The 27,956-nt window shown below is 43.2% G+C and overlaps 2 protein-coding genes across 2 annotated transcripts; both read right to left on the minus strand.

The window, feature by feature from the left end:
- Positions 1 to 4,760: 4,760 nt before the first annotated feature.
- On the minus strand, positions 4,761 to 11,015 carry LOC123136336 (uncharacterized). The gene is made up of 8 exons (XM_044555703.1): positions 10,636 to 11,015; positions 9,727 to 9,791; positions 9,547 to 9,645; positions 8,300 to 8,347; positions 8,140 to 8,209; positions 7,552 to 7,623; positions 7,069 to 7,185; positions 4,761 to 5,411 (listed from the first exon to the last, which is right to left on the minus strand). The coding sequence occupies exons 1-8, from the start codon at positions 10,852 to 10,854 to the stop codon at positions 5,241 to 5,243; spliced, it is 861 nt and encodes a 286-aa protein (XP_044411638.1). The 5' UTR covers positions 10,855 to 11,015; the 3' UTR covers positions 4,761 to 5,240.
- Positions 11,016 to 12,696: 1,681 nt separating this feature from the next.
- On the minus strand, positions 12,697 to 27,485 carry LOC123136337 (DNA-directed RNA polymerase V subunit 1). Its single transcript, XM_044555704.1, has 19 exons — positions 27,209 to 27,485; positions 26,520 to 26,610; positions 25,723 to 25,849; positions 25,501 to 25,616; positions 25,351 to 25,407; positions 24,598 to 24,771; positions 23,638 to 23,796; positions 23,390 to 23,545; positions 21,156 to 22,886; positions 20,886 to 21,061; positions 20,707 to 20,782; positions 20,490 to 20,617; positions 19,920 to 20,077; positions 17,664 to 17,938; positions 16,684 to 16,857; positions 16,467 to 16,607; positions 14,143 to 15,608; positions 13,915 to 14,023; positions 12,697 to 13,488 (listed from the first exon to the last, which is right to left on the minus strand). The coding sequence occupies exons 2-19, from the start codon at positions 26,604 to 26,606 to the stop codon at positions 12,952 to 12,954; spliced, it is 5,847 nt and encodes a 1,948-aa protein (XP_044411639.1). The 5' UTR covers positions 26,607 to 26,610; positions 27,209 to 27,485; the 3' UTR covers positions 12,697 to 12,951.
- Between the last annotated feature and the right edge of the window lie 471 nt (positions 27,486 to 27,956).

Below are 27,956 nucleotides of genomic sequence, written 5' to 3' on the forward strand. Positions count from 1 at the left end.
CATCCCACACATGCATATGAGTTTTCCACTGAATCGCACATTCCAGGATCATAGCAGTTATAGCATAGAATATAAACTCTTAGTTATAAAAATGGAAATGTAAGAATACAATATTATTGCCTCTAGAGAATATTTCCAACATAAACGGGAGGTAGGGCACGAGATGAATAGTAGTTCTCCCATAAATTCTCCATACAAAAAGGTAATTTGCACCTAAAAGGAGTTTAATAATTTTGACAATATACCTAGAGTGAGGAAAGCACCGATCACGACGAGCGCAAACTATAGAAACGACATTATCCTTATGTGGGTTGAGGAAAATTGTTTGTTTTATTTATCTTGTGAATTTTGAGTACACAAATTCACATAGGAGGGCCAGAGAACATGGCCAAGGGCCAGTTAATGGGCTAAAAAATAAGTTGCCTCTTCCTAGCTTAAAAAATAAGCCTCCCCTTAAATTTATCAAGGCTTCTAAATTAGTTGTCCCATAATTAGTTTACAAGCCCTGGTGAATGAGAGAGGTGGCTTATGGAATGAGTCACCTTATTTTTTAAGCCACCAAAAGAACTGGCCTTAGGTGTTGCCTTGAGGAATTATGCACTTTTCTAATGTCATGTATTCTCATGTGGATGCCTTAAGCTTCTAGTTTCGGTACACATAAATTGGACAGTTAACGGTTCTCAAGACGTGCATTTGTCAGAGCATCGACCTTGGAAAGAACATGTAGGAAAAGAGGAATACTAGCTTAGACATTGTATACGGAGCATCTCCTCAATGTGTTGGATTCCTAACCGAGCTTCTATCCCAGGTGTGTTGTAAGGGCACACTTGGATGTAGAGGTTCCTAGTGCATCTAGATGATAATAGTGGAGGTCTCTGCTGAGCGCACCTTCATGAAGATGTCATTCCTAATGCCATAAATCCTACCATATCCTAGTTCCCTTAGTGTGAATATGGATTTCAATATTTTTTGGAGAGAAAAAAGATGGTCTTGGATAACCACAAAATGATGTCTGTCAAAATAGTTATGAGTCCTCTCGCATAGTAGGCACAACACGGTCAATGATTTCTGGCTAGCTTATATCAACTACTCTTTGTGAGGGTGATTTGTGATACTTTAATGCTTATCTACCTTTTGATTCGCAGCATTTGTTACTGTACAACATACGACTTTAATTGTTGTAATAATTTAGGTTCTCGCTGACTCATACAAAGTTCAGTACTTGTTGATGGACCATGTCGTTACTTGCCTTAGGTAAGTCGGTGCAAGTTCCTTCTTATTTACATTTATAGCTTGGATTGTTAAGGAATCTCAAGACTTGTACTCATTAGAGCATCAACTTTGAAGGCCTTGTGCATGTGTCGTAGGCGTGCTCCATCTGCAACAGACGAAGGATGCAGGCAGTGACGGGGCTAGGAAAAAATCACCGAGGCGGGGAGGAAAAGGTATAAAAGGTTATAATGTATGCCCTCCCAAAAAGACCAGGCCCAAGGCTCCCCCCCCCCCCCCCCTCCCCACACACACACACATAGAATACACTATTTTCATGTCCTCGAGCATGATATTATTGTGAGATGCTCTTCCTGAACCAATAATTTTGTTGAGGCACACAAAATAGGTACAGACGAACATGTAACTATGTATCAAACCAACAAGTGGTCGCTATGAAGAAGTCAAAAATTACTGCACGAAACGAGATTTATAGTTTCATAGATGAGGTAGCCATCCTCTATGTAATAAAAACCATCATAATATTATCATATTATTGGAATGCTGCCTCGAGGCAGGAGAGTCCCTCTCTTGGTCTTTTAATTCATTTGTGCACCGTCTCCATGTTGAGGGTCGTTGTTGAGCTGCAATGATTGTTAAAAGTTATTTTTTTACAACAGCTGGTGTATTTGCATTCCTCCGCATCAACCACGATGGTCCACATAAACGTCAAGATAGAGAAGGTATTGCTCCACCACCACCAAACACCATAAATACAAGGTTTTGGAGCTTCCCCTGGGATACCAGTTGACAAGACTATAGAATTAAGGCTATGTTTGATAGTAAAGTACTGTAAAAACCAAAGTATCAAAAAACTACAGTAATTTATCTTGTAGGTATCAAATACCATGGTTTTGACACAACATAATATTTCAGAGTATTCGCGATACTAAGGACCTGTTTGGTGCAGCGACGAAAAAATGCTAGCTAGCGAACAATTCAGTTTACCAGCGTAGTTGCATGCCCCAACTGACCAGACTAAGACCGGCCATGTACACGGCAATAGAGCAGCCATTTTTCTAGCTAGCTAGCCATTGCCATCTGGATGCATAAGAACGGAAGCTAGCACAAAGTGACCTCCATTGAACACCTACGCTCAGGGCTTGTAGGTTACCAAAGAGGCAAAGAGGGCACCCGGCAGCATGGCGTAGCCGGTAGCAACTTCACCATGTCATAAAGCTGCACGAACTACAACCGCACAGCCAAGCTAGACGCATTGCATTGTTCTTTTCGGTTGCTCAGTTTTAAAAAAAAAAGGTGTTGGGTTCTTTTTTTTTATGCAGAGAAAAAACTGCAGTTTTGCCTATATTGTAGTATTAAAACCACAGTTTTTAGGGGCAATCAAACAGCTCATTGTAAATAAAACTACAGTAATCTAAAAGACTGTAGTATTCACAGAAAACTTAGAAAATACTTTGCTACCAAACAGGGCCTAAAACATGTGTTTACGACAATGATTGGGTACTATTGTACAAGTCGGTTAACTAGAAATTCTGATATGTATATCTTCAGACATTGCGTACGTATAAGAAAGAAGTCGCTCATAGGATTATGGTTGCCCTAGTTGATGATGGTATCATGTGGTTTATTTGAATAACAGAAATTAGTTGTTGGAGCGCGGGGAACAAAGGGGGTGGGCTGTGAGGAGTAGTGCAAGGCCCCAGGTGAGATGGACATAGTAAGGCATCCTATGGTTCATAGAACAGTAATATTATAGAAATATAAAAAAGCCATAGAAAATGAGATGACATATATCTCAAATCCTGTAGAGAAATATGTTATCTGGTTCATAGGATATGATTCTTTTTTCATTGCATCTAGGCTAATATATTTTTTTCTTTGAAATACAAAGGGTTGGTTCCTATCATGTATAGGAACAGGAATCTATTTTTATTAAAAAAAAGGATAGGATTATATTTCTACAAATCAAAAGGCTCCAAAGAAAAAAAATCTACAAAATTCCTATCGTTTAGAATTCCTGCAAACCAAAAGAGGCCTAAAGAAAACCATCCATCCAACGCGTCGCTCGCTCTCCCTCAAAAAAAAGCTCGCTCGGATCGCCTCGTACCCAGCCGCCGCTTCCCCAAAACTAGGGTTCTTTGCCTCCCACCGGCGCCGGTGCCGGTCCGTCCCGTCTCCGGTGGCCTTAGGGCCATGGAGGTGGAGTGGATCTCGGCCCATGCCGGTGGGAGGGTTCCGCTTTCATATTTTTTTTCGAGCTTTGTTAGGGTTTATGTCCTGTTCAGGAAGGCGAGACGGCGGCGGCTCCCTGAAGATGGAATAAAGGTCTTCCCGTCTAGTCCCCGTTTCGGTGATGTGTGTAGCATCATCGGTGGGCGTGTGGAGGTGTGTCTCCGGCGGATCTGTCTTTGGTGGATTTGCTCGGATCTGTTCGTCGTTCGTCTTCATTCGTGTGTCTTCAGGTTGGATCCTTTTGATCTACACTCTTCATCTGCGGCGGTTGTTGTTCTGGTGCGTTGGTTCCATGGGGTCTTAGCACGACGACTTCCCGACTGTCTACTACAACAATGTTTGCCCGGCTCTGTCGAGGAAGGGGCGATGACAGCGGCGCGCCTTCGGCTCGCTTCAGTGCTTGTAGTCGTCGTTAGGTGGTCTACGGTTCTGAATGTAATTTTTATTATTTCTAGTGTCCGTTGTACTACCATGATTGAAGATGAATAGATTGAAAGTTTTTCCGCAAAAAAAAGAGGCCTAAAGAAAAAAAGGGAACCACTAGACTAGCGATTCCTAGCATCCGTCGGATTAGTCCATAGGGCGTGAGTCGTCCATTTGGTAGTTTCTGTGTACGTATAATTTGCTTCCCACAATTACACAAGAGCTAGGTTCAGGTTACAGTTTCAAGTTATTTCCCTCTCTCTTTTATGTATGCTGTTATTTCCCTCTACAAAATATTGGAACTTATGGTTGTTTCACTATGAACCTAGTTACGAGCGATCCAGTCTCTTTTTTCAATTGACAGTAGCAATCCATTTGTTAGACGGTGCATGCCACAGGCGGGGCATCTTATCACCTGTAGACGCTCAGTCGATGAATAGATTGAAAGTTTTCTTCGCAAAAGAACACATGGACCACAATTTGCGACAAAGATAGTCGAAGAGACGTCGCGCTCAACACGTACCGCCGCCCTTATATGCATGGATAGGCTTCAAGCTGCACAGCAGAGGACGGACACTGGCTGGCCTCGGCCCCATCTCGATCTACTCCAGTCCCAGCAGCAAACTGCAATCGCACTTAATCATCATGTGTACGAGTCCGTTTCAAGGATTCAGTACACAGTAAATCCATGATGTATCGACGTCGTTTTCGAAACTTTTTTCGTAGTTTAGTTGGCAGCCAGCCTTTCCAACAAAAAAAATCCTTGTTATGACATGCAATCAATGGAAGACGTAGGAAGTACTTACTAGAGTTGGGTCAGTCAAAAGATAAGCAATAATAAGCTGGTCTTCAAAGTGAAAATCACCACAAACACATCAGCATAAAGACCAATTTCATTTCTGCTTGCTCTGCAGAGACAAGATCCTGGCAAGATTCAGATCTGACCAAAGATGGATTCAGAATTCAGATGCATGGATAGAAGAAAACAAAATTAAGAAAGGTCATGTTCAACCTCAGTACCCAGCTGTTGATTTGAGCAGGCAAACAGACTCCTATCACCGAGAGGTGCTGAAATGGTAAAGAAACGGCAGGTGTAGAAGGTCACCACCAAACTCTATTTACACCCTGGGTACAGAGCAACGGAGGGTCACCATATGGGGTTGCTACGGTTTCAGAGGTCCTCTTCGTTTCTCAGCTTTCTAAGCTAGCAGCAGATTAATGCGGGCACCACATGATCCGCCATGCCGGTTAAAATGTTCATGTCCCAAGCAAAAAAGATCCAGCCTGATCACCCTCCAGCAGTTATCATCCAGTAGAGTTGTTTTACCGTACAGACATCGGTGGGCAAAGAATCCCTAGGTAGTGCGAGAAGCTGAGCTAGGCCACTCCAGATCCCTGTACTTCAGGACATCAACCTTGTCCAAGTCGTACGTCTGGCATATCCTTGAAATAGTGTCGCAATCCAGACCCTCATCCAAGCCTCTCCTCTTAAGGAACCCATCGAGCTTCTGTGATGGCTGAAAGTTCTGTTGAATGAAATAACCACAGTAAGATAATTGACCATCCAGGAAATGAGATGAATGCTACAATTCACTCAAATATAGTTTCAGTCACACATGAGACTACATGCATATGATAAGAGGGGCGCAAGAGCAACCATGAAAGCAACCATTACCCCACAACCCAATGACTCTTATTTGGACAAAACTGCCCGAGATGTACTCCCTTCGTAAAGAAATATAAGAGCATTTAGATCATGATCTAAACGCTCTTATATTTCTTTACGGAGGGAGTATTATATTACAGAACATTGATCATCTTATGATGCTAAATATGGAATTCTGAAGATTTGTCTGTCCATTCGTAGTGGGGGCAGGTTATAGAGCGCTGAGAAGTGAGAACTCCAATAAGTGAAGAAAAACAATGAACTCTGTGGGGAACAAGATCATGGTTCATTGCAGTAAAACTGAAAATATCGTTTTTATATTTCAACTAAAAGTTATACATCAACATGCTTGATTGCCAGAGAAACCATACATTCGCAGGCTCGCAGTAAAAGCTATGCCAAAACTGGTAACTACTCAAGGCCAAGGTGCAAGTATCCTCTTTTTCACTATTGTGATTACCCATGTAAGATGAACAAACAGTCGCACTATCACCTAATGATGTACTATAATAAGTTTAATAACCCAGGCAGGCCACACCAAACTGCATGAGCTACAGAAAGATATACTAACAGAACTGATTGTCTGATTGTGATGATTGCTCAATGATTGATTGTTCTATCAGGAAGTCTGGCATGCCAGAAGAAAGCTACTAACAATAAATTCATCCATCCAAAGTCATGGTCATACATGCCTTTCTGTGTACGCACATGCTTGCGTCTAAGTATGGACATACGCCCGAGGTCAAACAAATCAGGCCTACTAAATAGAAGAATTCTGTTCAAGTAGATGACTTTTTTTAATTGAACTACTTCTTGCCACAAATCTCATTTGGGTGTGTATACTTAAAGACGCAGCATGACTAGACCAATCAAGCGGCCCGAAGAACCCTCCATGGAACCTTTTGACAAAACTTCATTGTGAATATACTCCAGGTTCACTCAATATGGTCACAGTAGGTAAGTGATAAGAACTCAGTTTAGCTAATAGTATATCACATGTCGTGATGAGAGGTTCCATGTTTGATCATCAATGACTCGATTGTGTAATCTTATACTACATACATTTTACCATTGAGGACATGACATGCATGGTACAAGTCACTGAAATATAATTTTAGTCACACGTAAGGCCCCATGGGCATGATTCCTAGGAGCGTAGTAAACTGAAAAACTCTATGCAAGTAGATAAACTGTTTTTAGTTTAAATACTTCCACAAATCTCTTTTGCACAATTCCTAGGAGCGTACATTTAAAAAGATAACTAAGTGGACATATTTGAGTATAACACATGTCTAAATCAATTATGTGAAATTTATTCCAGGTTCTCTTAATATGGTCACAGTAGGTAAGTGATAAGAATCCAGTTAGCTAATAGTACGTCTTATCTGTAATGAGAGGTCCTATGTTTAATCATCAATGATGGTAATATACATGTTACTGTTCATGGCATTATTCGGGCACCCCAAGGATATAAGAATCTAAAGGTTTTACTCATTTTGAAGTTACAGTCAACTTACCCAAGGAGCATACTGTGAGTCGTCATCCTTTCTTGTACTCATTCCATTTTTCTTCTCGGGAAGGGTTTTCCCTTCACCTGAGCAGTCTGAAACTAGCAAGTGGAGTCTCTCGCTTCCCTGCATCAAAATAAATGTCAAAAAAACCTACATATTTTCATTCATGTATTGCTGACACAGATTTGCTATGTAGTATGTCATAGTGTAATCTCTAGCTCTCTACCAACAAAAGAAGACATGCAATGCAGTATAGCTCCTTCCAACAGTCACCAAGTAGCAACTGTGTCATTGCCAATAACTCCCTTCCTAATTAACAAGACTTTCAATAACGTATTTGACTTACATGCCCTCTATAGTTTACATCCTCTGGAATTTTTGTGCACAAATTGTGCCCTACACACTACAGACTAGTGCTGACTTCTGAGGGAGTATATGTTCACAAGTTGAAATTCAAACAAACTGGAATATGTTTGACATGTTTTGAACCTGGAGAGCTCGCCAGTGAGAATAAGCTCGAAACAGCGTCCAAAAAAATGGTATGTTTGGCAAAGGCAGCACCTGCAGATGAATAAAGAGTGTTCTGTTATGAAAGTTATTTGTCTTACGTAATAAAATACAACAATGCATCATACAATCAGATCCTTTGATTAACCAGATGATGGTAAAACCAGTAACCAGCATAATTAAATACAATAACTACATCATAAATAATTAACTACTAAACACAAACCTAAATCTGGTTCTCTAATCTTAACAATACACAAAATGACCTTATTATTTTCCTTCTGTTAATTTGAAGTACTAAGCCACAAAGTAGAGCGAGCACACAAGGAAGTTGCTTCAAGTAATAGACCTCAACCAACTGACATGTGCGCAACCTAGAAGGCTAGAATGCAGCAAAAACAAATATTTAAATGATGTAACCATCACAAAGAAGATCTAATGATATATTTGATCAACTCTTAACGGCAGTAAAATCAACGACAGATATAAAATAACAATATCTTTGGAATACATTTGAATAAATCCAATAGGCACACTTTCATTGATTGTAGCTAACACTTAAATTCTTACCATGAAAACACTCGTTACTGGAAGCATGCAAATGCTGCCATACAGATATTTTTTGTGAATAGCCGCACCCCTAATACTCAAAAACCATGTAGAAACAAAGGTGTCAGGAAAGATCTAAATCGAACTAAACAATACACTTGTAAGGTCATAAAGCAATCACCTAACAGCAATGTGCCGCAGGCGTCGGCGCACGAGACGAGGATTTATACTGCAGTTACAAATTATGATTTAGAATAAATACTTAGGGGGGTAAGAGAAGGCATGTGAGTTCAAAAATGCCAGGTAACTGCATGGCAGGGGAAAGACAAGTTTGCAAAAATTGTTGAAGCCAGATATATGCACAAAGTTCATCATACAGAACCCACCTAAATAAGTATATATACATATGTCTGTCTCCTGCTCATAGTTAACTAGTTCTATCATTGGCGGCAATGCATATTCCCTGCTAATGGGAAGAAAATTCTATGAGACCAGGTCTCATTCCCCATCACGTGAGACCCCACCCAGAAAATGACACGTGTTTGGCACCCATCTCAAAGCATCTTCTTCTCCAAGCTTTAAATCTCTGCCAAATTCCCACCGGCCGGCAATGTCTATCTCGTGGCTAGCCTTCTCCTAATGACAGTTGACTACCCGTGGCTGTAACCGGCCTGCCTGCCTGACTCTCACTCTGTACGGCCATGGCCACGCCGATGGAGGCAATCTGCAGGTGCAGGGCATGCCATTTTGATCACATCTCTGCAGTACGGTGAACCGGCGATGCCGCGATGGCCTTGGAGGCCGGTAGGCTGGATGGTTTTTGTACAATGAAGATGGCTAAGGATAAAAGAACAAGCTAGTAACAAACTAGCAATACGATGCTGCAGTTTTGGAGTAGAACAGAAGTGGTTCACCAGTAGCCATCACCAATTGAGCGATTGGTTCTGACTTCTGAGTCATGGCTCGCTAGCTGAAGCGCACACTAGTTGGGATTAAGGAGATAGAAGATGCTAATAGTCTGAGCTCCACGGTTTAAACAGATTGCTCAGCTGGGGATATCTTTGGGGAAGAAGATGCTTTGAGATATGTGCTAGACACGTGTCGTTTTCTGGGCGGGGTCTCACGTGATTGGAAAAGAGACCCGGTACCTACAGTAATAACAGATACTCCCTCCGATCTAAAATAAGTGTCGCTGTTTTGCACTCGGGCTAGTTCAAAACTGTGACACTTATTATGGATCAGAGGTAGTACTATTTACATTCAGAATCACAAACATCAGAAGACATGCAATACAAGATCAACTCAGTAAGCACTCACACCTTCCAACCATTTGAACACCACAAACCCAAAGAAAAAAAAATACAACCCAACTGGCAAGCATATTTTACAGACATGAAGAAACAATAACGCAAGCTTATCACCACTTACCTTGCAGGGTGGACGATTTCAAGCATGGAGACATCCTTGGTCAGTGACTTCAACAGAGTCTCCGACGGCCGCACCCGCGAAAGCAGCTTTAACCCAAAGCTGCACCACAACAAAGCTCAGCGTCTGATCGATCTTGCCACGCCCTTCCACACAACACACGCCAAATCTTAAACGCCCGACCTGTGGATCCGCCTCTTTACTGATCCCTCCGGCGCGCTGCCGAAACCAATCCACGCCCTGTTCATCTGCACACCCGAACAACATATGCTAGTTACTCAATCAATAGTTGGTTCTCCCTAGCGAGTAACTTTTGCTCGGTTAAACATGTTACAGTGGCACATGCTTTAGTGCAATGGATCTTATTATGGAGGAATACAAGTAGGGTGGAAACGACATGGAAACAGACAGACTATGTGCTGTCTATGAGGACGGCATACATGCATAAGGACAGAAATTTCACGTGTAAATCCAGAAATTTCACTTCCATTTGTGTTTCAACCGGAAGTCGTCATCCCATTTATGTCTTCATAATTTTATTTTTTGGCCTCTGAAAGACTCTGTTTCTGTACCATTTTCACCCTTAGACAAAATAAACCTCACGCATAATGCATTTCCCTGCTGAAGAAAGGGCCTGTGGAGGCCCAAGTATATCACACACTTACAAGCATGAACAGACAGTAGAAAACTAGAAATTAATCTGTGGAGGATGGCATTTCCCAACAAGGTTCAGAGTTCGCAACAGATTCTGCCGTAGCAAGGAGGGAATGATTTCAACTGAAAACGTCAGTACATATCAATGCATGTTAACTAAACATTGGAAAACGAAATTCTACGAATTAATAGAAACGTAGCCACGGCGAGATCCAGAACGGCTTAGCATCATCGGATCAACGAAAACATCAGCTGGTTTTGCTGCGGCCACATAAAGTGGACCAAAAACATTCGACTGGAGCTGCAGAGATCATATGGTTCATTCACGCCCACCTAAGACCGCATACCGCAGGCACAGGCTAGGAGAAACGCATAAGTAAAGGATGAATGCGGCGGGCGGAGGAGGGGGGAGAGGGTGGGGGGCATTCCGTCGAGCACCTTGTCCGCGACGAAGTCGGCCACGGCCTCGGCATTCTCGGGCGCCGTGCGGCCGCCGGCGGAGATCCCGAGCCAGAGGTCCTTGAGGGTGGGCGGCGGCGGAAGAGCGCCGCTGCCCGCGGCGGAGGCGGAGGCGGAGGTGGCGGGGAGGACGGGGCGCGGGCGGGCGAAGCACCAGGCGCGGCCCCTGATGGGGAAGACGACGACGCGGGCCTGCATGGTGGTGTCTGGGAGGCCGCCGGCGAGAGGCGAGGAGGGAGTGGCGGTTGATCGCGGCGGGGGACGCGGCGGACGGTGGTGGCGGCGAGCTGGTCCGGTGTGGAGCCTGTCGAGTGGGGTGTGAGGAGGCGAGACCGACTCTTTTGTCTGGGTCGCGCGGGGTCGGGCTTTCTCGGACGTCGGATCGGGATCGGAAGGCTTGACGAGATCATTACAAGTTCTTTTTTTTTTTTGACATAACGAGTGTCTGTACAAAGGCTAGTTCAGTGTAAAACACTGCTGTCAAAAAAAAATAGTTCAGTGGGAAACACAAAACTGAATTTGAATATTTCAAAATTCCAACTAGAATGTAGAATCACACACTCACACAGAGTCGTAGACCCACTAAAAACTTGAGATGCGGAGTTTTCGTTATAGACACCTTGTTGAGTGCCGCCTTCCTTTGAAACAATAAAAGTCATGTAGTGACGCGTCTGACGGTATCGAATAATTTTTGTTTAATTTAACATCATAAAAGTGGTACGTATTTATACGATGGGACAAATACAAATAGGATGCACAAATCGGAAAGCGAGCCACATTTGTTTTGCATTTCTTAGTGAAAGCGAAAACGAACATGGAAACACGTGTAATGTGATCCAGGTGCCCTTGAACATCATGTTATGCTCCTTGGCAATTTGTGGTGCACGCGCGTAACATGATTCCGAGTGTCCCTCCAAGCAGTTTTAACACCTCAAAGACATATGCCCATCATCGTCATTGGGGTTATTGCACTATGTGAGAAGATGCTACATCCACGGGAGTTATGAAAAAAAAAATACGGGACGAGGTGGCTGGTTATGGAAAAAATCAAAGAATGGGCCCCCACCCACAGCTGAAATTCCGGCGCGGGGGGGGGGGGAGGGGGGGCATATGTTGATCTGCATGATGGAATCCGTCTCCATTCTTTAATTGGTGTATAAACTGGGTCAAAAATCAATGTTTTTTAAGTTTGACCAAGCATATATACAAAAATATGAAGATAAACAATTCTAAATCAATATTAATATATACACTATCACATATATTTTCATAACGTATTAATTTAATTTGAAGTTGTTGATAGTTTCTTCTATATGCATGATCAAACTTAGAAATACTTGACTTTTTACAGAACTATACTCTATCTATTCAGGGAAGGAGGGAGTACAAGACACACACTGCTTAACTAATTTCCGAGAGAAAACGTTCTGCTGACCCAGGTGTAACACAAAATCTCATTTGCAAGCATTAACGGACAATATTTCCCGTTTCTTTTTACTCTGTATACAAGGTGTCTTAAATCAAACTTTATAAAGTTTAACCAGGATTATTAAAAAAACATGAACGTTCACAAGATCAGATCAATATCATTAGATGCACCATGAAATTAATTTTGCATGTAGTTTTAGTATTGTAGATATTGGTATGTTTTAATATAAATTTGATCAAATTTTACAAAGTTTAATTTAAGGCAAATCTTGTGCGGCGAAGCAAAAAAAGAAAGGGAAAAGATCACCGGAACGTTTCCTGAGGGAGGTTCTAGGAAACACCTCCAAAGCCTCCTGCCACCTGATCATGATCGATCGAACGGCATTGTTAGTGCTCTGGCAGTTTCGCCTGCGAACTTGGCAATTCTTACAAAATTGCCATGGCAAATTTACTTCATTTGCCATGAAATGTGGCAACTTTACTTCATATACTATATTTGGCATGGGTTCAGGGGGAAAACGCTTCCAGGAAACATTCCCCAGATATTACGGCCCCACAGAAACGGAGGAAGTAAACAAACACAGCACACCAGCCAGAAACCAAGGAGATCACACAAGGATCGAAACTAGTCGCGATTACCATAGGCAGCACACGGGGCGACCTCCCAGAACTTACAGGGTTCATCCGGAAGACGCATCGCATACGACAGGAAACGCAGCCCATCATCAGGTCTAACAACGGCTACCGCCACCACCCCTCTACATCAAAGTCTGTCAGGGCAAGCAGAAAGGGTTTTCAGCACGGGACGCTACGAGCATGTATGTACAACCAGTTCAGTTCAGTTCATTTCCACACCCTAAGCAACCACTAGACCCACTTGTCATCGGCGCCTCCCGCCCACTTGTCATCACCGGCCCCTGACCACTTGTCATCGCCGGCCCCTGCCTCTGGCGCTGAACCTGGCGCTCCGGCATCCTGCTGGGGCAGTGGAGGAGGAGGAGGCAGCGGCAGATCATCTTCTGGCATTCCATCCTCATGCTGGGTCAGCGGAGGGGGAGGAGGCAGAGGCAGATCATCTTCTGGAGCCGCAGCCGGAGAAGCTGGAGTCTCCTGCTGGGTGATCGCTGTCGGAGGTGGAGTTCCTGGCGGCGGGCCTGGCAGAGTGGCTTCCAAGTCCTCGCACGGAGCGGCTTCAGTGGCTGGCGCCGCGGCTCCGTCGACCGCTGCTGGTCGATCGCGGTTGCGCTTCTTGAAGTGCATCTCGCAGATGAGCTCGGCATGCTCCTCGTGGTTCTTCCTCACGTAGTTGTCCATGCACTTGATGTAGGAGAAGTCTGTTTGGGTCCCGTCTGATGACACCACGTAGAAGCACCGGCTGTCCTGGAAAACGTGGTGCTTGTTCACCTGCGAAATCAAACGAGGCCGTTAAGATCTTGCATGTTTTATTATGTTGCGTCAGACAATAACACATTCCATCTCAGGGTTGAGCTGCCAGAACGGGAACAGTAGCTCAGAACACTGAAGGACAACTCTTGGCTGCTTATTGTCGAAACGAAATACGAAGGAATTGTTGATCCAACAACTGCAGAAACTCATGGCTTAATGCTAGCTATTGAGAAGGGCTATCAGCAAGTGGTTCTATAAACAGACTGTCAGGTGGTCGTTAAGTTGTGGCAAGCAGGCAAGTGGAGTCAGCAGGTGGCCAACTTTTGAGATAGATGCAGCAGCTCATCACAACAACTCAGGGATTTATCGTCTTCAGAATAAAGCTAAAGGTGTTTTAACTAAAAAATATATATACAAGGCAAAAGGTAGCACAAGAATCCATACCATTATATGATCAATTTCACCAGACACCTTCTTTTCCTTTTCAGGGTGGTGCTCCAGAACTTTTTCTATGATAAACTTTTCGTCCTCCAGGGGAAGCCTTATGCCATCACTGCAACATTTAAGATAATGGTAAAAAGAAATATATTTAATAAGATGGTACAAACAAAATAACTGTTTGGCATACCATGAAGCACACAGAGCAAACAAGTAAACTGTGAGATAATTTACCTTGATTCACGGAAGATCTTTCTGACCATTGTTACAATGGGTTCAATTTCTTGTAGAACCTTTTTCGCCTCAGCTGGCAGTTCGTACCGTGGCCTTGGTGGCCTCTCAACAGGAGGTCTCATTGGAGGCCTGCCTGGATTGTCTCTTTGGTCCCTCCGGTTTTCTTTGGCCTCCCATCCATCTGATTTCCAGCCTTTGTTGCTGCCAGAAGCATTGGTCTTCCATTTATCAGTACTCGAGTCATCGGCTTGAGCAGAACCCCAGCCATCCCAAGAATCTGGCTGCTTTGCATCTGAATTATCTCCCTGGGAAACTGGAGCAGCAGAACCCCAGCCATCCCAAGAATCTGGCTGCTTTGCATCCGAGTTATCAGGTCCATGGGAAACTGGAGCAGCACCCCACGCATTATCTGATGGTGAAGCAGACACATTACCCCAGGACTCCTGCTGTGCAGTAGAAGTCTGAGCCTTCGCTGCCACACTCCCCCAGGAACCATTCCCTGCGTCCATAGGCTCTGTGATAGAAGCTTTAGCTGCCACACTTCCCCAGGAATCATTCTTCGTGTCCATAGGCTCTGCAGTAGAAGTTTTAGCTGCCACACTTCCCCAGGAATCATTCTTTGCATCCATATGCTCTGCAGTAGAAGTTTGAGCTTTCGCTGCCACGCTCCCCCAGGAATCATTATGTGCATCAATATGCTTTGCGGTAGAAGGTTGAGCCACACCTGCCGCACTCCCCCATGGATCATCCTGTGCATCAACATTCTGGGTTGGCACATGACCCCATTGGTCTTGCTGCATATTGTGATCCTTCACTTTCATTTTGTCCCAGCTAGCACCACCTCCATCAGTATCCCTTTTACCACTCTGATCGGCCCAAGTATCAACTTCAGCTGATCCTTCAGATGCAATATTTTTGTCCTTTGCGTTTCCAGTGCCCCAGCCTCCCCAACCAGAGGAATCATTCTCCACTGCTGGGGGCGCATTCCAACATGACTTGTCTTGCTCTGCTGGTTTTGCAGCTCCTGTGTCAGCAGCTGCAGCTGCATTATTCCAGCCTCCTTCTGTATCCTTTTTAGCACCCTGGTCAGCCCAAGTGTCGGGCTCAGCTGGTTCTCCGGATACAATATTGTTGTCATTTGCAGGTCCAGTGCCCCAGCCTCCCCAATCAGTGGAATTATTCTCCACTGTTGAGCCTCCTCCCCAGTTACCAGAATCATTCCCCTCTGTTGTGCCATTTTCCCATGAGCTGCCCTTCTCAGTAGTTTGTTGTTCAGGATTATCTTCAAAAGTGGGCATACCATGGGTCCCATCCATTTCCGGTGATAAGCATAGATCGTCCAGTGCGTTGTCTTCAACAAGGTAATCCACATCATCCAAGAATGTGTATGCAGCCTTTTCTTGGTCGGTCCTCACCAAAGCCAGGAAATCATACAGGCCATCACCAAACTCCTTGTTGCTTTTCAGCTGCGATGGTCAAATATGTTATTTATATACTAAAAGCACAGTGTCAAAAATAGAGACATAGACTAGAACTCAACCAAAAAAGTGAAACATCAAGCCGTTGATCTGGTGGACCATCTATTTATTAGAAAACAGAAGAATTTAATTGCTTTCAGCCTTTGCCTCATAGACGAGCGCAACCCAACCATATTGAAAATAGGGTTCGTTAAACAAAGGACCTATTGACATGCATGCCACAAAAGAGAAAACAAAGCATTTGCTAGCCTATCACATGCTCCAATTATTTGCACTCTGACCTCACAGCGCCAAATGTAATAATCCAAAATTTTAAATTGCTGGCCTTCTTTTTTTTTAAGTGGTCAGCTTTTTGCGTTGAATATCAGGGATGCGAAAAAGTTCTAGCACCTTTTGTAGTTTTGTTAATATACACCAATAATTACATTGCTTCAGATGGAGAAACAATAAATCAATTAATAGGAGTAAGATGCGCATGCATATAAGCATATGGAGGTATGTAATTGCAGTACACAGAAAACACAAGGGCAACTGACAAATGCGCCGATCACCTCTGCACTCTGCAGTAGACTGTGAAATTTTAAAATATTACAATATGTAGTCAATCTAGCCGTGCAAATGCACAGGCCACTCCACAAGTTAAAATATAGAAGTGTAATTTCACATGGTTGGATCATGCAGTGGAACGGCTTTATAGCAACATTCAAATTATTATCTTTGTAGTAAGAAAGAAAATAGTTTGATTGGCCCTACCATCTGAAGACCTTTTTACCCCCGCTAAATATTGACTCAAGCTCCATTACTGATATGAATAGTAAGCTCCAGAGGGTTGAAAAACTAGCTTACCTGATTTTCGTTCCAAAGAATCTGAAAAGATGACCCAGTACCAAGTGCTGCATGCTTGCCCCACGAACAGGATGAGACCACAGAACCCAATGAATCAGAATGGCATTTCTCGGCAGCCTTCTCGAAGCATTTCATAGGGGTCTACAAAAGAAGATCAGGAAATCAGCATAGTGCATGGGGTGATAAAACAAATCAGGAAATCTCAAAATGAACTTACAAGCAAGGTGGCCTCTGTAAAAGGTACTTGAACTTTTAATGAACGAAAGGTCGCCCTGTAACCACCATTGTGGAACCCATTCAAGTTCCCAGTGCATGTCATGCTGTTTGCCACAAGAACCAAATGGTCCTTCAGAATTCCTTTAGCAACCGTCTTCATGGTTTTCGAAAGGCGCTGCACAAAAGATCAAGCAAGAAAAATATCTAATGAAATAGGACATAAATAAAGATAGAAGTTGACAACAGGTGCGGCACAAATCAACAACCAGAAAACAGTTGTAGCAGAATCGCTTTTCATAAAAATGTTACAACACTTGAGTCAAACAGGATGAAAGGTAAATCGCTAGGCAGCAATACATGTCAGATTTAAATGAACGATAAATTTACAATGTCAGTATCGAAACTGAACCCAGAAAACAGAACCAAACCATCCACTTAGTATGGTTTTGGTTTATGGTATGCATGAAAATCGAAAACCATATGGCGTCGGTTAGTTTGGTATAAAAATAGAAAATTCTAACCAATTGCCGAACTCCTCTCACAGCAAAATTCCCCAACAGGCAGAGCCACTCACACCGCCTAGCTACCCACCAAAACACCACAGCGGAGCTCTCTACCTCGCCTTCAATATCTCTCCCACTCCCCTCCCTCCCTCTCTCTTAACCCAGACATTACATGTTTCCTAAAAGTATGCCTCATTTTTTAATTTACATCAACTTTGATTAGTTTGGTATTTACTATATTTACCGAAGCTTCAGTACAGTATTTACAGGAAAACCATATTTGACAAACCAAATAACTTTAGCTAGTCCCAGTGGTACAGGTACAGTCAAACTTGTGCTAGGATAAAAAGATTATTTTGCAAAGATCATCCTAAGTTAAGGAAAAAACAGGACTCCTACCAAGTATTTGAAACATTTGTCACTTCAGTTTTCACAAAAAAAAAACTCTCAAGCTTTTGCAAATAAATGCAAGGCTAACCTGAACAACTTGATCAAAGGAGCATGATATGCCAAGAAGTTCTCGCACTTGCTGAATACCATAAGGTATTGACCTTTGTGTGTCAATGAGGTTCATGACTGGTATACATGCATCCATGGCAATTCTCCATGCATCACCGTTCTGCATAGCTTCCTTTTTCTCAACAATAATTTCTACTGCTGGCTCACCCTTCGATATCTTCTTTGTATGTTTAACCCAAGATGTTGCATCAGACCCAACCCACGTAATTTTAGCCTCTTGAACTCGAGGATCACCTGCAGAGCAAATGGGGAAAAAAACTTGAGCGGAGAATCCTTCGCACACTTACGAGAAGAAGCTGGTAGAACACCACCTAAATTGTTAATTATAAAATCTTTAATATCCCCTTACAGAAAAAGATAGTTGAGTATATATCCCCTTACATTGCAACAAAAAAATCAGTGGACCAGAAAATGAAATGGAACAGCAAATTGCCACATGACACATGCTATTATTCTGTAGAACCAGACAGCAATCGTCCGTTTGCATGTCAACTAGTTGGCAAATCTGTTGTATTGTTGCACTGACAAATTTGCAGTTTTTTTTTCAAGGAAAAATCCATTGTAAAATCTCAGCTGAATGGCATGCATCTATTGCATAAAAGGATATGTATTCATCATCAAAGTATGCAGGTATAAGGCCCCCTTTGTTTGGGCTTAAGATTCCTGAGAATCACTTTGGCTGTGGATTCCTGAAAATCAGTTGTGATTGTGGATTCCTGAGAATTAGAAGCTGGTTGTTTGTTTACCCTGCTGTTGGATAGTTCTAGGAACTGCAAGGGTTGTGAAATGTCAGTAATGTCCCTGAATGCTGAGCATGACGTTTATATGCTGATTCAGTGCAAATTAGCTGTTTTTCCAAGTATACTAGTTAGGTGCAAATTAACCAATCTCATATTCTTCTCACAAGATCATGCAAAGGAAAGGCACCTGTACATGTACAGCTTCAGTGAGCATTGCCACGGCCGTGCTTTCCCCACCTCGTGCTATCCCAGGTAAAAGTCCACGTAGGGAATAGCAACGGAGATCGTGGGAGGCGGACGCACAGCAGGAACCCATGGGCGCCACAGGAGACGATGACTGGCGAGTCCCTGTAGGAGGCCGGCGTCCATGGTCAGCAGATGCTCGGCCACCGGGGTGACATCCGGCCAGACCATTTCGGGACGGCCCCCCTCGTGCTTTCAGCGGGAGGATGGAGGCGGGAGCCAGCAGCGGCGGTCCGTAGCGGGATCGGACGGAAAAGATGGGAGGAGGACGGGGCGAGCAACGACCGTGGGTGGGGTGAGAACGGCGGCGGCAGGAGAGACTAGTTGCTGGGACAGTTTGCTTGGATAAGGTTGCGGTGGCAGTTTGGTTGTAATTTGGACTGCAAATAGGGGCAACGGCTCAGGACGAATCGTTTTCTTTTGTGGGAAGCTGCAGAATTGGCAGAATCACCAAAATCGCAGCTTACGGATTCGCTCGTCTGGTAGTTCATTTTTTAGAATCGATTCTACGAAGCTCGATAGGAATCTGATGTGTTTGTTTCAGATTTTGATTTTGGAAGGCCTGGAATCTAGAATCACTAGCTGCACCCCAAACAAAGGCCACCTAAATAGGGCATGGGAGGACACCCAAAAAGAGTAGACACTTGAAAACAGAAGTCACAAATTTACTGTTTTGGTTCTTTAGTGTATTCAAGAAGGCGGGGTCGACCGAATTTGACATGGGAGGAGTCCGTTAACAGAGACCTGAAGGATTGGGGTATCGACAAAGAGCTAGCTATGGACAGGGGTGCGTGGAAGCTTGCTATCCATGTGCCAGAGCAATGAGTTGGTTGCGAGATCTTATGGGTTTCACCTCTAGCCTACCCCAACTTGTTTGGGACTAAAGGCTTTGTTGTTGTTGTTGTTGTTGTTCTTTAGTGTATTCAGAGTTCAGTACCTGACCCTAAGCATCTTAAACACAGGAACTCAGAATGCCCTACCACCAGTCCACTGAAAACAATAGCCTCATCCAAGAACACAGTAATAGGCGACTACCGACTATACACAATTACACATGAAATCCTCTAATATATACACGACAGGTGTTGACAAGTCAAAGAAGTGCAGTACATCAGATCTTTCATCCAGTAAGATAGGAGAAACCAATTTATTTTTAACAAAGACTGTAATTTAAAAATATGCGGTGGATGAAATTTCCATGGAAGCTGACTAGTTTCTGCAGCTTACAGTACCTTTTATGATTATCTCCAGAAGCACACCACAGAGAGAATCGGCTAACACATTCACTGCTTTCTCAACGGAATCAGATAACATAGGGATGTCCTCAGAAAAAGAGAACTGCAAACATGGAACCTTCCCATCACCCGGCTTCTGCGCAAATGAACAATCACTGCCAAGATTAAGGAGGAAAAAATATCCATCAGATTAACCTTAATAATATCAGCAATCACAGACTAACATAATCTTCCACGTCTTGTCTTCATCTAAGGTATTCACAGCATGTGTTTACAACATAGTACACATGCATGTGAGAGAGCATGTTAAAGAATCTATGTATAAAAACATGAAGGAAACATTTACAGACAACATTAAGAATTCAGTTTTCATGTTGAGATATTAGGTATTACCCATCTTGATCAAAGACAACACAAGTATACAATACCCTGAAGCAAAATTAGCATGTCACCAGCATCCAGTAACCACTACCAGCTAAAATGAGGCCTACCTCAGTCCTGAGCAATAGCCATGGTATCTAAGATGTAACAGAAAACCCAATGCAGAGTAGAGAATAAAAAGTTTACCAAGTAGAGAAAGTAATCTTTTTAAACAGGTGACCAAGAGTTCCTTTCTTATTGGCATGTTTCCCAGAAACTTCTTGGCATTTCTGAAGAATCTCATCAGTGCTAACGTTTATCTTTTCTAAATGTGCCTGCAAGAAATGCATACATATTCATATGCATCATATATACTTATAAAAACACAGCCTGTGTGTGAAAAGCTAAAAAAACATCACAATACCTTTTCAAGATGAATATGGCCAACAAATGCTGGCGTGGCTTCTGAAATTGCATCTAAACTAACTTGTTTCTTATACCTGAAAACACAGATGTCATATCCGTGCTATTTGGCGCAAATGACAACAAATACTAAAAAGAATGTATAGAAGTAACTAGAATTGACGGCATGAAAATACATACTCGATGCAGATGTCAGTGGCACAATCCTCTAGTGTGACTCTCTTTAGGCAACCCTGCACTGCAATAGCAGCCTTCTCTTTGCAAAATTTCTTGGGGCAAGAGCAGTCATTCAGGAACAGGATAACTTTTCGATCCTTCGCATCATTTTTGTAGCTAACTTTTGTCTTAAGTATTTCCTGTTGGTTTAAGAACATGTTAAACAGTAGGTACAACATAGCTTGAGATACCGATGAATATAATAGTGACTACAGTAGTTTACAACACAGTTACCTTCATCAACTCCCATGAAGTATTATTACTCTGAGAAGAATCCAACACAGCCTTATAAGCGGGGTTGGAGATAGCAGTGGCAGCTAAGACACCCACTGGTTCTCCAGGAGCTATAGCACTTGGAAAGTCTGTGTCATCTTCTTCTTTGTACTTCAGCTGCATGATTGAATTGCTGCAGATGTTTCTCACAGTTCCATCATAGCATATAACTACGTCTCGCAAGATGGCCATTAGACTCTTGAACAGAGTTCCTGGTTCTGTCAACCCTCTTGAGGAGCGGACAATAGTTTCCCTTGTACATATAGAATGTACTAGCTCCTCATAAGGATTGAGACCATGAAAATATGCACTTTGCACAAGACCATACGCCTCTGGTGGGTGTTGAACTCCATCTTCAATCGGTGGGTGTCTATTGACAAAACTTGAGAAGCAATCGTCCACCAGACGCCTTGAGTAGAACTTCCCCTCGCGGTAGAGCTGCGGACCAACAAAAGCAAGCTGTTGAACAACTTTTGACACTGAAGAGTCACTCTTTGGGTCAATGAGAAGACCAAGACGAGAGGATTTCACGACAAAATCTGCAATTTGTTGTTTGACGTCCTTCAGATTGTTGTCAACTCTTGTTTCCACAGACTGGCTACTCGAGCACCTTGACTGCTCCAGTACAAGAGACTGCTTTTTAATACACTCCTGTGCTTCTTCCAACAGAGGCTTGGGTACACTAAAATCTTGCAGGCTTACACTAAAGCCATCCAGAAGCAAGAATTCCATCAGAAGGGGTTGCAGCGCATTCAAAAACTTGAGCGCATCTCCTGGTCCCTTAACAGCAAGAATTGAGGACACCAAGTCCGAAAACGAGGCCTGAACGGATTCTTTGTCAATATCCAGTTTTATAACAGTGCTGTCCCTAACTAGGAATCTATCCCCTTCACAAGTCAATTCTGCTGGCAACGCACTTTGCATTATTTGTGCAATTGTCCAGCATGGCTTAGACTTGACCACAGCAGGGGGAGGAAGAGAAAGCGACAAGAGCATTGCCAGCTGGTTTGCTGATTCTTTGCTTAACATGGTTCTAGAAGACATGTGCTTCAGAGCAAGCAAGCTGTCATTCGCTAGCTGGAGATTTACTTTTCCGTTGTGTGAATTAGTCAGTTGCTTCTCCACGCTGAAAAGCTCCAATGCTTCAGCTTTAGCAGCAAGTGACTGAGGATAATAAATATGCACACAATCACCATCAAAATCTGCTGCAAGAGGAGAGCATATAAGGGGGTTGATTTTGACTGTATGATCATCGTGGATGTATACAGTAAATGCCTGGAGAGAATGCTTGTGAGTACTAGGTGGCCTGTTGAGGAAAACAACATCACCATCAACAATTCTTCTACTGATCGTTTGACCCACTTTAAGAGTGGTATATCCTTTTGATCCTACAGTGATTGCATATGTTGTTTGACCATCTCTATAAGTCAAACACAATCCCTTGTCAACAACCTCTTGCAATCTATTTATGTTGATATCTGTGACCTGTTCTTCAAAGGTAATTCTTTTTGCCACTTCAGAAGGCAGTCCAACTACATCTGCTCCAATATACGGGTCTCCAGTAAGTACACTGCGTGATGAAAATCCTGACCCTTTGCTGATGAACAGCGTTCTCATCTTTTCGAGCCATTGCTTTGTTGACAAATGAGATGAATCTGTGCTAACTGCAAATCTCTTTGCGTCTTGAGGACCCTTCAAAACAAAAGAGTCGAGTTTCCATGAATCAAAAGCACGATTAAACTAGACATAAATGAATCTGGTCAGAAAATAAATGCAAATGGCTCTGATAAACAATCACTAGGAGATGGTTCTTTCATCAGCACACCAAGAATACTGCAAAGGTGCCAGAGTTCTCTAATGCTGATGGTTAAAAAATATGTGTCAAGTGCCCAGAAAGCTCTTCTGTATGATTCTATGGAAAGTCGAAATTTGTTAACACTCAGAAGAGGATAGACACAATCATATTGTGAAGATTCCTAACTTTTTTTGTCAAATACACAAAAGAATTCATGCTGTTCATACTTCATAGAACCGATTGTAATCCTGTAACTTTTAACTAGGTGATGATTTAGAAGCAAACTTGAACAGTCTGACTCAAAATTGGTTCATTTGAGCGTTTACTTGCAACTATTTTAATTCATGCATCATCTAAATATGAATAATTAGGTAATTTGCTTCAAAATCATGACACATACCTTTGTAGTTCCCCTGAGCTGTATATATTGGCCGATAGAAAGTTGCAGATCAGCTGATTCAGAATCATGCGACTCAAAGTTGGGGGAACCAGATCTTGATTTTTTTATTTGCTCTATCTTTTGAAGTATCTTTTTCAACAAAGATATAGAGATGTCCTGAAACACACAGCAAAATAATATGGGATATTGTAGGTATAAACCAGTCAGTAAATTACAAAGATCCAGGAAATGCACAGAAGAAAACTCACATAGGACATGATGCTCTGCCCGTCTGTGAATTCTGGAATATAGAGGCAGTTAGGTGGTACTGGAAGATATTTCATCACATATCCAGGCTGAGCAATGTATCCCCGTGCAGCTAGCTTTTTTTTCGTGTCATCCGGAATCTTCTTTAATATATTAAAAGCCTGGCAAATAATACAGGAATGAGATAGTAGGTTGCTGGATACGAAAAAATTGGTGACTCAGTAAGAAATAATCAAGGGGCAAGTAACTGTTAGCCCTTGGGCCTCAGGTACTGTGATCCTTACTTTAGGCATTACCATGTTTTGGGGGGTAAAGAATGGATGTCACTCATGAGATTAACATTCCAGGATATACCACCCTACAGATTGTAATTGTATAGAAATGCATTCCGTAATATACCACCCTATGTATCATTCAAAGGTAATTGACCTTATCAAGGGATGAAAGCTCCTCACACGTGGAAAGACAGGGAGAAAATGTAGTTCATCTGGTAAACATGTAAACAGAAAAACAGAACATCTATCTGGGCATGTGCACCAGCTAGTCTTATCCAGCGACACTTCTCAGACGTCCGATCTAGTACAATCCGCGGCCGCCATCAGCGAATTGTGTTCTTGCGTCAAAAGGTACTGGGAAATTCCTGTGGGTTGTACTACTTGAGATAAGGGTACAAGATACCCTCAAAATGCAACGGTCATATCTCGAAACGCTTGGCCATATAGGGTACTCCTCCAGAAAAAAAAAAGGTACCAGCAAATATATATTTCACATGTCGGTACCTCTTGTGCACACATCACCTATTCATGTGTGCCAGGATATATACTGCATCATAATTTTCTTGAGATTTTTCGGAACATTTCAAACAGCATAGTTCTTCCCACACTTAAAGGGTGTATCTGGATCTTTACTGTCCAAAGAAGCTACAATAACATCTTGAAAACAGAACAAGGTGAAATTATTACCTCTACTGGAAGCAATGTCCTACAGTGAGAGGCTCCACCATGGTGAAAATCCCCATATTTGTCAAGGAAGTCCCAAGAGCGTTCTGTCATGTGTTTCTTTGGGGGTGCTCTCAACTCTAAACGAAATGCACCATCTTCTGTCTTGATTTCCTTCAAATATAGTGCAGGGAGACCCTAAAAGAAATAAAGATGAGAAACATCAGTTGACACTCATCCAGATCGCACTTGTCGCAGTGACATGCTGTAAAGTAGGAAGCCATTCACTGATTTAAATAAAAATAATGGCACTGGTGATAGTCTCTGATGCCATGGTTGTTGGTTATATCTTCCAAGTTTCAGTAGTATTCTGAATAGGTAGCATTAGAGGAATTATGAGTACAGTAAATTCTGGTGACAATACGTCACATAAAAAAATAAAACTGAATCAAGTACACTATCATGGCATTCCATTTCTCTAAAGAAAAGAACTTCCCAATCAATTAGCACCTATGTGCGTAACTTCGATTTGAAAAGGAAAAAAAGAACAAGAAGAACCTGCAACCATACTTACCAAACCAACACTATAAAACAAGAGGTGTGGGATATGCTCTCTCCTACCGGACTTTTGGTTAAGTTAAAGACCAGCTACCTATATAACTTGGACTAAATACGAGTGAGGTCAAATTCAAAACACTGACATAAATGGCTACTGCTTGAAGTATGGCATCTACCAAATTCAAGGCGTAAGAAGAATATATTAAGGTTGACAAGTACCCGACAGTAGTGACATGCCGTTACCGTCACGTTTTCCTTTCCATTCTTTTGTTTAACCTGAGACATGAAATGTCAAGATTTAGATCGAAACAGGGAAATCGGTATAGAAGAATAACATGGTAAGATTAAGCTGTTTTGACCGATACATACCTTTCCTTTCTTGATACGAAGGCACTTCAGACATACCATGCTCAGTAGTTGCCTAAGCTCACTGACATGACACGGGTGATATACAGGTACAGGCAGCTCAATGAACCCGAAATGCCCTGGAAGGTCATATTGATTTTATTAGTAACAAGAGAAAAGGGATCCTGGGCTGCTAAGGGCAATGTTTGGGCATGAAGAAGAACTAATGAGAAGTAGTTTTAGAACCTTCGCATTTGCCGTTTTCCGTGGCACCACATGACTCGCATTTGCCTGTTTCCAGTGGTAAGCCAAGGAAAGGATTCCCAAGCTGGCTAGGATGAGTAACAGGACAGTCATTTATAGAGTAGGTACACTGCAGAACACAAAATTTTGCACGTTAGTAATGTTCAAAAAAACAAATACTCCTCACCATAATATAACAAAAACGGTGATGAAAAATAAAAAAACTGTGCCGTTAAATGATTACATAAAAAATCAAACATTTGATACACATGGATGGAGTAGCATGTAACAGTAAGTAATCCAGTTCATGAAATGGGCATTTATATAGCTTAGCTAATGGAACAACAATGTCCCTGTATCAGTCATCCCCCAAAAGGAAAAGGAAAATGTCAGAACTTAATATCATCTACTCCCTCCGTTCCAAAATATTTGTCTTTCTAGGCATTTCAAATGGGCACAACATACGGATGTATGTAGACTTATTTTAGAGTGTAGATTCACTCATTTTGTCTCGTATGTAGTCACTTGTTAAAATCTCTAGAAAGACAAATATTTAGGAACGGAGGGAGTATAACATATAGCCCGCAGGGTGTTCTCATCGCATTTATCTTGCAAATTCAAAGAACTTTTTGCAACTGTCCAAAATAACCTCGCAGACCGATCAAAAATACTAATTTCAATCAAATATTAATGAAACAGAGGCAGCTCTCTCTAACTTGAGAGATCACATTGACAGTCTTTTGAGTCCAGCATGCACCTCTGCAAAACCGAGAGTAAAATCATCAAGAAGAAGAACTTACGATCTCCTCCGAGGTGGAGAGGGTGATCTTGATGCTCTTGATGGCACCTTCAGCGACCAGCACTGCCGATTGGTCCTCCTCCTCCATCGCTCTGCAACCGAACGGACAAACCAGTCACATAATATACAGTTAAAAGAATAAATCAATAAATAAACAGATGAGCGATAAGCAACAACCCCAGACAGGCGCAGGCCCAGAGACGCCCCCAAGAAAAAAGAACCCAAAGAAAAACAGAAACCAAAGCCCCCCAGAAGATCCAAAACCGATGAATCCAAGACTAATTTCGTCAGAGATGAAACCCACAGCACCCAAAACGAACTGACTGATCGATCCTCCCGGGAACATCCGTAGGTCCTGGTGCCCTACATTGACCGCGAAAAGAAAAGGGGATTTTTTTTTCTCCCTGCCAAGAAAGCAAGAACCATCAAAACTCACAGGAACGACGCGAAAAGACCCGACTTTTTCCCTGCCGAAAACAATACAAAACTCGCGGCAAAAACCACAACTTCATACAGACGCAGAGACGCGAACCACATGAACAGACCAAAACCCGCCCCCCAAAGCCAGAACCCCCGTTCCGGGGGACCCACCGGCCCGTCCCCCGATCGCCGGAATCCGCCCCGCATTGCTGCGACGGGGCGGGATCGAAGCCCCGGTCCAAGATTAATAATAAAACGCCAAGTGCTTACCAGAGGCTCCACCTCGCCGGCGCCGCCCCCCGTCGTCGTCGCCGCCGGGGCGCCCGCCTTCCCCGAACCAGCCCTAAAACCCTAGAGCGGTGGAGCGGCCGGAGAGAGGGGAATGGGAGGAGTTAGCAGCGGCGGAGCGGCCGGAGACACCGAGGAGGCGCTTTTACTGTGGGAGGGGGTGCGGGGGGGAGTGGTAGTGGAGGTGGAGGTGTGCCGTTCCGCGTGTCTGTGGGGACTGAGCAGTCGCCCCTCCGGCAGGCACAGAGAGAGATGGGGGAGAGAAGAGGAGAGCAGGTGGGAGGTGAGGTTACCGCCCGCGCCCGTGCCCGCGCGGCGGCTCCGTTGCCCGCCCACGACCTGACCCTCCTCGCTGGGCGGTGGGGCAGCGGAGAAGGGGTTCCACCTGTCGGTGGGGCGGAGGGTAGGCTCGTCGGTGCGGATCGGCTCGGTCGCGCCGTTGGGGGGCGGGCTGGCTTGACCGGTGGCAGTGATTCAGTTCTAGCGATAGCTAAAAACATTTACACACCCCCAAACATTGGCAAATATTCATGGCAATTATGGATATCATCAAAGGCGTTTCGAAATTGCTAAATCATGGAGCTCGTTGCTCTGCAATGGAGGAATTTTACTACTTGTTTCAACCAAGGAAATAAAAAACATCGATCGGTCTTCGCGTAATTTTACGGAAAAAAAAAAGCACTGAGATGCGTCGACGAATCACAGGGAATGGCGTCGAAGGCTCGCCGTC

The sequence above is a fragment of the Triticum aestivum genome, chromosome 6B, assembly GCF_018294505.1.
Source record: "Triticum aestivum cultivar Chinese Spring chromosome 6B, IWGSC CS RefSeq v2.1, whole genome shotgun sequence".
Taxonomy (NCBI): Eukaryota; Viridiplantae; Streptophyta; class Magnoliopsida; order Poales; family Poaceae; genus Triticum; species Triticum aestivum.